This window comes from Gymnoscopelus braueri (assembly GCF_963280865.1).
Source record: "Gymnoscopelus braueri genome assembly, chromosome: 22".
In the NCBI taxonomy this organism is placed as follows: domain Eukaryota; kingdom Metazoa; phylum Chordata; class Actinopteri; order Myctophiformes; family Myctophidae; genus Gymnoscopelus; species Gymnoscopelus braueri.
The window spans coordinates 40772040-40783292 of NC_137624.1; the positions used below are offsets into that span (position 1 = coordinate 40772040).

At 39.5% G+C, this 11253-nt stretch overlaps 1 protein-coding gene across 1 annotated transcript; it reads right to left on the bottom strand.

Annotated features, from left to right (window-relative positions):
* Window positions 1-4620: 4620 nt before the first annotated feature.
* On the bottom strand, window positions 4621-7172 carry LOC308078142 (uncharacterized protein). Its single transcript, XM_080419257.1, has 3 exons — window positions 7075-7172; window positions 6518-6616; window positions 4621-6227 (listed from the first exon to the last, which is right to left on the bottom strand). The coding sequence occupies exons 1-3, from the start codon at window positions 7118-7120 to the stop codon at window positions 6061-6063; spliced, it is 312 nt and encodes a 103-aa protein (XP_080275383.1). The 5' UTR covers window positions 7121-7172; the 3' UTR covers window positions 4621-6060.
* Window positions 7173-11253: the final 4081 nt, after the last annotated feature.

Genomic DNA, 11253 nt, shown 5'->3' on the forward strand with positions numbered 1-11253 from the left:
TCAGCTAGGGGGTCCTTGGCCTGAAAACGTTGAAGACCCCTGCTCTATAGTGAAGAGTATCTGTCATATAATACCTGAAACAGTATTGTCTTATTGATTGATTGATTGATTGAGTGGTTGAATACATTGTACATATTTCAATCCTCCCTAGCATATTTGAGCTGAAATAGTAATACATCATACATAGATATACATACATTATATAAAGCCTATACAGTATTGTATGTGAAACAGTAGTTGAATATATCATGTTTTGTTTTTTATTTTATTTTTTAGAGTAGCTAATCATTCTTATCCCACGTTTCTCAGAAAGTCTTTATGTCGATTAACCCCCACACATGTATTTCAATCAGTCAATCAATCAAAGTGTTATAGCACATTTCATACAGTTCAATGTGCTTCACAGAAAAGGTTAAAGGAGGATGTTAACAGCAAATAAAAGAAAGCATGAGAAAAAAAAGAAAACAAGAAACATTGAGAAATATATAAAAGATTTACATAAAAATACATATATATATACTGTATATATAAACAAATAAAAACTAGAGTAGTGCAGAAACCTATGTAAACGCAATGTTAAAAAGGTGCGTCTTATTTTAAAAACAGATTCAGAGACCCGCAGAGCCTCCAGCAGGCTATTCCAAAGGCTAGGACTATAGTAGCTAAAGGCTGCTTCCCTGAGCCTTTTTGTTCTTATCTAGCCTCTGGAACAATTAGGAGACCGGTGCCAGAGGACCTAAGGGGTCCTGCCGGGCAATCATTGTGGATAAGAATGCCGGAGCATTTCCATGTAATGATTTTTTTATAAAAGGGTCTTAAATTAAATTCTAAAGCGAACAGGCAGCCAGTGCAGGGACTTTAAAATAGGTGTAATGTCACTGATGTGTGCTCTCCGTCTGGTCTTTGTCAACACACGTGCAGCTGTGTTCTGAATAAGACCAGACAGGAGAGCATTATAGTCGAGCCTGCTGGTAACAAAACAGTGTATTAATGTGTCTGTGTCAGCCTGAGAGAGAAATGATCGAACTCTGGGAATATTTCTTAGGTGATAGAAAGACGATATTAATATTGTACATAGTTTAATGATCCTTACCATACTCCCTGAAATATCAATTGAATATTGTACATATTTTAATGATCCCTACCATACTTTGATCCCTACCATACTCCCTGAAATATAAATGTAATATTGTACATATTTGAAGAATGCCTGCAGTATCATATATACAACCTGAAACAGCACTCGAATACATTGTACATATTTGCAGATAGTGTTGTTTTATATTCTCTCTTAAAATGGGTATATATTTCAACTCCCTGTCTTGGTTGGAATGGGGTTTGTATCTTAGATGTTGTAGCATTACATAGAGGAAGAATGGGGGAATATGTAAATGAGAATAACTAAAAAATAATTTCAGAAATATGTTATCTTTAAAAGTATCAATTCAGTAGCTGATAAGCTACTGTACTCGTGTTGTTGTTGTTTGCATACTCTTATATTTAGCATTTTACTCTATACACATTTAGCTTTATTGCACGTTTTATCCAACATGTCATATTACCTTGAAGTAAAAGTTTAAAAAACAAAGGTGACTGACTGTGTGAAATTTCTGTCAATGACATCATTGTATTCAAACGCCAATACACCAGACTGTAGTTTCATTATAAATATATGTGGTATTGATATTACTTTGAGGTGTAGTTTGGTATTGATATTGCTTTGAGGTGTAGTTTGGTATTCATATTGCTTTGAGGTGTAGTTTGGTATTCATATTGCTTTGAGGTGTAGTTTGGTATTCATATTGCTTTGAGGTGTAGTTTGGTATTCATATTGCTTTGAGGTGTAGTTTGGTATTCATATTGCTGAGGTGAAGGGCAGATATAAAGGCTTCAGTGAACATGGTCACTTTGAATCAGAGAAACACAGTATCTATAACAGTGGAATGGTGTGATAAACAGTATAGATAATTGCAGCTCAAATTAAAGTCACTGTGGTCATGGGTTGAGTAAAAACAGATCTTTAGTCAGATTAAAGAAAAGTTTACATACAAGAAGTGTAAATATGTTTGACCAGTGACATCGTATAGGAGCATCAAGGTGTCTGTTTGTTTTACTATTGACAACCACAGATATACAGTGACTATCCACTAATAGCAGATCTACAAGCTCACAACAACACGTCACATCTGAGTATGAAGAGAGCTCTTGTCTGCACAGAAGATCAGAGCTCACAGATCACACAGTAGTGTGGAGAGGGAAGGTGTAGAGCGATATCTAGTGGCTGAATGTTGTCTATACTTTTACGTTGTTTTGGCACTCTAAGTTGTATATTTGCCACACCCTAGTATATGTTTGAGGATTTGTATTTTTGGTAAATCCCCCCTGCAGAAAAATACACTGATCACATAGATCAATGGTTCTCAACCAGTGGTCCGGGGACCACCAGTGGTCCTTGGGGGGGGGGGGGGGGGTAGCAGGGGTCCCCAGCTAAATTAGTTTTTAATAGCTTTGGCTATTAAAAAAATCTTGAAATGTGTACATATATTTGAATATATATATTTTTTAAAGCGAACATTTTTAACTCAAATCTTTGCTTCTGGGGGGTCCCTGGCACAAAACATTTTCAGATGGGGGTCCGCGGCCAAATGTATATCAATTTAGGGGTCCTTGGCATGAAAAAGGTTGAAAACCACTGATCTAGATGTAAACGTATACTGCACCCTGTCACAACTACCTAGTATACACATACTGTACCGTGTCACTACTCACTACCTTCAACAACAGACACAACACAACAGACACACTGTAGATTCACATCAGCCTTCAATGCCAGAGCTAGAAACAGACACTGATGCAGTCATTGAGTCCTAATATGATGACAACAACATCAACAACACAGCAACAGCATGACATCACATTAGTACACAACATATCAGCAGCAACAACAGCAAATAAAAACAACAACAACAGGTTCCTACCCTGAGATGTCTTCTTCTTGACTTCATCAGTTGTGTAAGTGATGGCCAGCTAGGGTCAAACTTCTCATGGACTAAAGTCATTGTAGACCCCCCTCTCTCTAGGTCATCCTGGGACGAGGCCTCCAGTCATCTCTCCTCTATACGTTTGGCTAGCAGCTGGCCAGTACTGTCCTCCCCTGCATCTTTCTTTAGTACGTCCATGCAGGCAGGTAGGACGGTAGGTAGGTAGGTGGGTAGGTCTGTAGGTAGGTAGGTAGGAAGGTAGGTAGGAAGGTAGGAAGGTAGGTAGGTAGGTAGGTAGGTAGGTAGGTAGGTATAGGTGTGGGACGTCCTTGTGATCAATGTCCATGTGTTGTTGGGTCCCAGAGCACAAGTCTGCTGGCTGGGAGCTCCCAGCTCACTGTGACCGTCTGGGGGTCATCACCTTGGCTCTGGTACCCGTGAACATGACTCCTATGGTCTGAGTAGGACGGGAGGGACACCATAAACCTTGAGTATCTGAATAGAAAGAAAGAAAGAAAAAATAGTGTAATAGTAAATATGTTTCTCTTATCTAAACATATTGGGGTTTTTTTAAGTCTAGACTAGAAACCTGACATTAAATAGAAATCAACTGTGTTAATCAGGTTGTAAGACTTGCTCAAATATCAAGTTAAATGATGGTTTAATTTACTGACACATTAACACCAAGCAGTGTGAAATATTTATTGATCTTATATTCGATCATTTCTCTTTAACCACATGAACCTATAGCCTCCCTATTCTAGAGCAAACAGCGAAAATAGCCGATCTACAAGCTGATACGTTGTGAGCTTGTAGATCGGCTATTTTCAGCAAAGAGATTTGGCATCTACAGGAAAAAAGGGGCGAACCAAGTATAGAGCCCTGGGGGACCCCTGTCAACTGTGTAGGGTTTAAGTGGTTCATGAGAGATGGTTCTGTTGAGCTGCTGTACTTCTGTCTCCACTAGATGGCAGCAGAGTCTTTTTTTATGACAGGTTGTAGCAATGTATACAGCAGAAACATTGAATGCAGCTACAGTATAGCTGTTAGGAACCAGCAGAGATCAGAGTAGATCTCCTTCATAGCTGTAATATATAAAACAAACTCATGGGGCAAAGGTGCCATTCTAAAATGTATTCAATAGTAAATCTGTAAATAGTTACGGTAGTTATCTATCCAAAAATAAAGAAACAATATTAAGATAATAGTATTAATGTGTACACTCTCATGGAGTCTCCACTGAATGATAAATGATTGAACTAACAGGTAGCATGAGATGTGTCCTTTGCTTCCATTACTACACAGTCTAGTTTAAGACACCTCTCATCCCTCATGGAAAAGACAAAAAAAGACCCATGTTTTCCTGTAGTGTAGGCAGTTGAGTTACAGTGTGACCACTTAAAACCTGTATACGTCTGTATAGTATATACAGTATAGATGGTGCCTGTTGTTGTAGTTGTGCTGCATCTTACATTTAAATAATTTATCATTTATGACTATTATGATGATCAGCTCATTTTGGCGGGCAGTCAGGAACTTGGTGTTCGTTGAGTTTAAGTACATAGTACACAGTAGTGTGAACAATCAAATAAGCCAAAGGCAATTTATTGTTGTGACTGAGTGACTGAGTACAAATGAATGGATGCTGCACACATTTAAGGTTTATAAAAAAATATATACAGAATGACAAGCAGTGGTAAATGATAGGTACAGTTTACAGTTTAGGCATTTAGCAGACACTCTTAATCCAGAGCGATTTACAGTAAGCAAGGACACAAGATAACCCATCATAAAACATCATAATACACATAATACATCAAATGCATAAAAATAGTATTCTAATAAAGTAATACATAAGTAAACCAATAATCTAATAATAACTACATACGTAAACCAAGAACCTATCATCAGCGTACATTCAAACTATACACACTATAGGATGCCAGGTCAACAATGACCTGGCATCTATACATAACATGATATGCAAGTTACATTTTAGCCGTTGCATAATCCTGCAAGGTTGTCAAGGCTAGGACAAGTGCTGCGGGCTGAGGTGGAGTCTGAAGAGGTGACTCTTTAGATTACGGCAGAAGATTGGTGGTGAGTCTGCAGTTCTAACTGCTATGGGGAGTTCATTCCATAGTTTGGGAGCCAGAAGGGAGAAGAGTGTGGGTCAACCTTTGGCACGGTGCCAACATTGGGACAGGGGATCCTGATCACTGGCACACTGGCATAAGTGTGAGAGAGAGGGTTTTTCTTTTAAAATGAAATATACTGTAGAAAAATAATTTGTCAATTAAATTAGGTCCCCTCACATCTGTATGCAAATTACATCCTGCACATAATTCTACATTCATTCAAACTCTAAACTCTGACTGGGGAGGGAGTCTGGGAGGTAGGTGGGTTTTTGGTCTAATGGTCATTACAATGTCCTCCTGATGTGAAAGAAAATATTTCCAAAGAATAAGAAAAAAAATAAGGTTATGTATTATGGGAAATCTAAATCTGTTGGAGGTATTTTTATTTTGATGTGGTGTCATAATTAAACTTAACCCATTAAGACCTGAAGCCGATTCTACAAATGTCTTCAAAATCCCAACAGTATTCTGAAAAAAAAAACGTATGTTTCTATATCAGTGGTTCTCAAACTTTTTCATGTCAAGGACCCCCAAAACTATTTGGCCGCCGACCTCCTCCATCTCAAAATATTTTGTTCCAGGGACCCCCAGAAGCAAAGATTTGAGTTAAAAATGCTTTAAAACAATACATATTCAAAGATTTGGACACATTTTCACAATTTTTCCAAACTAGCAGATCTACAAGCTCGTAGCGCGGCACTCGGTGCCGCGCTACGAGCTTGTAGATCTGCTATTTTTGAGTAGCCAAAGCGTAAAATAATGCTTTTTAGCTCAAAAAAAGAAGTGACACAGTGACACTGATCTATCAATAAAATAAAACGTGGTACTTTGTGTCAAAAAGGTTGCCGACCCCTGATTAAAGCTAGACTAGATGATGAGCAGTGGATAGCACTTAGACATCATACAAGATGTAAGAGTCAAACTGAAGCAGAGAGAATCCTTCAGTTGAACAGAGCGACACAGACCAGTGGTGCTGCCAGGACCAAGAGGCTCACTGCAGAGATGGTGGCTCCGTTGCACAAGTCACTGTCACAGCAGCTCCCGCCCGACACTGCCGCCGCAATACACAAGGCCTCTGTACTGCAGCCCTTAATGTGTACATTATTGACTGCAGGCACAAGCACAAGCACAAGCACACGCACACACACACACACACACACACACACACACACACACACACACACACACACACACACACATTACTCTCTCTATCAGTTGTAAACACTTTCACTACTTTTAAATGACTGTGAAATTCAACATATTGTCATGATTCAGCAATGTTGTCTGAAAATCTGTGGTGACCTTAAAAGTCTACAAAAATCATGGAACATTTTTTCTCATCAGAGGAATGTGAAATGTTTGTGTAAAAAGGAGAGGCAGAAGAAATAAGGATATTACTTTTTGCCGCCGCGCAACGATCCATATTGGTTCCACACGCTTGAGTCTTGGTGCAGTCGGTTTGGCCTGGGTGGCACATATAGCAACTCAAGGCAGAGGCTAAGACAACAGGTAGACAATATCACACAGGTTACAATTTAACTTTACACACCTATTTGTTTGTTTACCAAACAAATGTTTATCATTCAAAAACTGTAATGAGCAGTGTACATTGACACTCGCAGATATCTAAGTGATAGCTTGGGCAGATGTTAGTAGATATATAATCTATTATAATATTAACTTGTTAGTAGGCCTAGGTATATAATCTATTATAATAACTTGTTAGTATGTATATAATCTACTATACTATTTACTTGAGTATCACTCCAGATTCTATATGCTAAAGTCTGTGAGTGACAGTGGCAATTTACACTGTGAGGGGATGTCACTGTCACAGTGAAATGACTGTATATTATTAATGTAGTTTTAGTATTATCATTATTATCATTATTATTATTATTCACATGTTGTGAAAGGCACATAGCAGACAACAAAAATCATTAGTAAATACTTACCATGTGGTAAGAGCACGAGGCCAAGGATGAGTATGATCAGATGCATGGTGTTGGACACAGAGGTTCAAATGACTCATTGAACAGCAGCGTTAACAGCTTTTAATACCTTTGTAAAGGGGGCGTGGCTGGTGTGTGCATGGGAGTCAACCTGCTCATATGTATACATACTACATGTGTCATTTGTTCTAAGACTAAGTCTTTATGTTGAATTATAACCATCTAGATGATTGAAAAATAACAATAACCACATCTTAAGCTTTAGTAAGTTATCACCCATGAACTACATACTGTACAATAGTGTGTGTGTGTGTGTGTGTGTGTGTGTGTGTGTGTGTGTGTGTGTGTGTGTGTGTCTACACACTGACGTTGTAGACACGTCGGAACAATTCCTCACGCACACACACACGCACACACGCACACACACACACACAGGGAAGTGGAGCACACAGACACTGTGTCGCCGGCTCATAGAGAGGGAGAGAGCTTTTATCTAGGTCAGAAACAAAAACAAATCACGTTCATTGTTCGAGTAACTCAGAGTGATTTAGATCAGTAATATGGTATAATATTACTGTTTTGTAATACGTTACATACTCGTTACTGCTCAACTCTGGACCACAGATCTGTTTTGATTGAATACTTTTTTCTTCTTTTTCCATCATTTATTTTTGCAATTTTTCGGTTTACATTTAGACAACAGACTACAACAACAACAGACAACAACAACAGACTGCAACAGACTCAGACCTACATACAAAACAGTGTGCGTACAGAAAATCATGAGCGTAAGACGGAAGACAAGAACAATAAAACAACAGGTAAAAATAAAAAATATCAAGAGGTAAAGCTTCAGAAGTAGGGGAGTATAGTTATCGGGGGGGGCACAGCAAAAATCCCTATCACAGATCCCACCACCCCGATGAGGAAAGGACAGCAATTTGCGGCGAGGAGGAGAATACTTTCTTAGCAGTTTGCAAAAAAAACACACAAACACACGCGCACGCACACACACTTGAAATATTTATTTATGTCCACATAAACAGAAGTACAAGATGTACAAAGGACATAAACACTGCCAGTGCAGTCAGATAAAGGGAAAACAGCCAGTTGCAAAGTGCATGTAAAGCAGAGCATTGTTACATACAAAACAAAAGATGGCATACTTGCCAAACACAGCGGACAACAATCATGGGTAAAGGAAACAACGAACCGAAGGCATGTCATCTGTTCAGAAGGAGCTATTTGCTACCAAGGCAAAGGAGGGCAGAACTGGACAAGTGAGGCTGGTTGTCGTTAGTTGAGAGAGACAGTGTTTCAAAGTGTCCACTAATGACAATAATAACTATAATAACCCTCCACAATCATAATCCATGGAAACCCTCCATCCACAGCCTGGGTCCTCCTCCAACCTAAAAGTAAGCTCACCTCTGATCAAAGTTAGGTGCCTTCGCATTAAACTATTGTGACACTGCATTCAATTAAAATCCTGGCATGCCCTTCATTAATCACTCATCATGTACAGTACATCTCTTTTTTGTCTCTCAAGTGTCCTTGTTCCAGTGTTCCAATTGGCATTTTATCCTTGACGTTACCGTGAGAAGCATTTAACTGTAACTGTAATTATTACGTCTAATAAATCAAAAATCAAGTGTAGCTTGTAGTGTGTCTTTTTTCCATTGTTACATTTGCATGCATTAGACTTTCTCATCAACAGAGAATACCTGATCACCATGCACATGAGCACAAAGGGCCATTTAGGTGCAGAGGTGAGTGGGTGCGTGTCATATGGTTATTGTAGAGATTGCTGGCTTTTCAGAGGACAGTGTAACTTGAGGTCAGGAGGAGATCAAGTTCTACCAGTTCTACCTTACGAAACCAAAACAATTTTTTGGATTGGAATGGTAGCTTCGATAGTTGTGGTTTATTTCCCTAACGGTGATATCTTGATGAGAAATCTTCTATCATGATGAGAAGGTCTTAGACCTTGCATAGTTGTGATGTAAGATATGTGGAACAATGGAAAAAGATCAGGTCAAAAACATCATACACCTGTATGTACATGATGAGTGATTAGATAATGATAAAGGGCATGACAGGATTGAAAGGAATGCAGTGTCACAACTACTTTCATTCAAGGGCGTCTAACTTTAATCAGAGGTGAGCTAATGTATAATCTGATGGTGATCGTGGATCCCAGGCTGTGGATCAAGGGTTTCCACTGATTAAGATTGTTCAGTGTTAATACAGGTTTAAAATCCCAAGAGTGACGATCAGGTCCAATATTTAGTTCAGTGACCCCATGGGGCTAAAGAATGGTTCAGAAGCTGTGTTCACGTTCACTCTTCCATTGGAAATAATACACTCCAACCTGCTTCCGGCCTCCTAAAAAGGTGGCCACCTACTTCACACAACAGCAGCAGCAAAGAAAAACAACAACAACAACAGGTTCCTACCTGAGATGTCTTCTTCTTCACTGTGTGATGGCCAGCTAGGGTCAAACTTTGGATCTCATGGACTAAAGTCATTGTAGACCCCCCTCTCTCTAGGTCATCCTCGGACGAGGCCTCCAGTCATCATCACCGTGGCTCTGGTACCCGTGAACATGACTGCTATGGTCTGGAGTAGGTTGGGAGGGACACCATAAACCTTGAGTATCAGAAAGAAAGAAAGAAAGAAAAGTATAAAAGTAGTATAATAGTAAATATGTTTCTCTTCTCTACACATAGTTCTTTTTAGGTCCCAAGTTGACATTGACATTAAATAGAATTTAACTGTGTTAATCAGGTTGTAAGACTTGCTCAAATATCAAGTTACTAATGATGGTTTAATTTACTGACACATTAACACCAAGCAGTGTGAAATATTTATTGATCTTATATTCAATCATTTCTCTTTAACCACATGAACCTATAGCCTCCCTATTCTAGAGCAAACATTCAGTGAAAATAGCCGATCTACAAGCTCACCACCTGATACGTTGTGAGCTTGTAGATCGGCTATTTTCAGCAGAGAGATTTGGCATCTACGGATAAAAAGGGGCGAACCAAGTATAGAGCCCTGGGGGACCCCTGTCAACTGTGTAGGGTTTAAGTGGTTCATGAGAGATTGGTCTGTTGAGCTACTGTATCTCCACTAGATGGCAGCAGAGTCTTTTTTATGACAGGTTGTAGCAATGCATACAGTAGAAACATTGAATGACCAACATAAGACCTGTATACGTCAGTATATACAGTATAGATGGTGCCTGTTGTAGGTGTGCAGCATCTTACATTTGAATGATTTATGACTATTATGATGATCAGCTCATTTTGGCAGCCAGTCAGGAACGTCTGTCTGTCTGTCTGTCTGTCTGTCTGACTGACAGACACAGTAATGTGAACAATCAAATAAAACCAAAGGCTTCAGTTCTAAACAGTGGCCATGAATGGGGAGACACCACACATAACCACACAGTGTGAGGCAAGAAGTCCAAAGTCAATGTTCTTTTATACCATTTATACAGGGACGGGTCCCTAACGACTTCAAAAAAGCAAGGGTGACCAAAAAAGGAAACCAATTAGACCCTGGCAACTACCGCCCTATTTCTATTCTTAGCTCCATCTCGAAAGTCATGGAAAAAATAGTCTATGAACAGGTCGATAAGTACCTTGCCGAGAACAATCTAATTTACAAATTCCAATCTGGTTTCAGAACAAACCACTCATCTCCACTGACACATGCCTTCTCTATTTGAACGACTCTATCAAACAAGATGTCGACAAGGGCAAACATTGCGGCATGTTCATGCTGGACCTCCAGAAGGCCTTTGACACCGTTAATCACCCAATTATGATCAATAAGCTCAAAGCAATAGGTTTTGATGATACGTCGGTGAACTGGATGAGATCCTACCTGGAAGGGAGGGAGCAAGTGGTGGAAGTAAACGGCACCCAGTCCCCTCCCCTCCCAGTGACTTGTGGTGTTCCTCAAGGAAGTATACTAGGACCTTTACTGTTCCTGATATATGTGAATGATATGTCTTCAGCTTCCGACTGCAGACTGTTCCTGTTCGCAGATGACTCGGCTCTGCTGGTCTCGGACAGGGACAGGCTGCAGGTTGAGAAAACTCAGCACTGAACTCAACAAGATCTGCATCTGGCTCTCCGACAACAAACTTTCATTACACCTGGGTAAAACTGA

Bases quoted from the DNA above. Each gene is read 5' to 3' on its own strand.
- LOC308078142 (XM_080419257.1), bottom strand. From the start codon at position 7,120: ATGCATCTGATCATACTCATCCTTGGCCTCGTGCTCTTACCACATG. The intron at 6,617-7,074 runs GTAAGTATTTAC...CTGTTGTCTTAG, and splicing joins CCTCGTGCTCTTACCACATG to CCTCTGCCTTGAGTTGCTAT. The intron at 6,228-6,517 runs GTAATATCCTTA...TTGTGCCTGCAG, and splicing joins TCGTTGCGCGGCGGCAAAAA to TCAATAATGTACACATTAAG.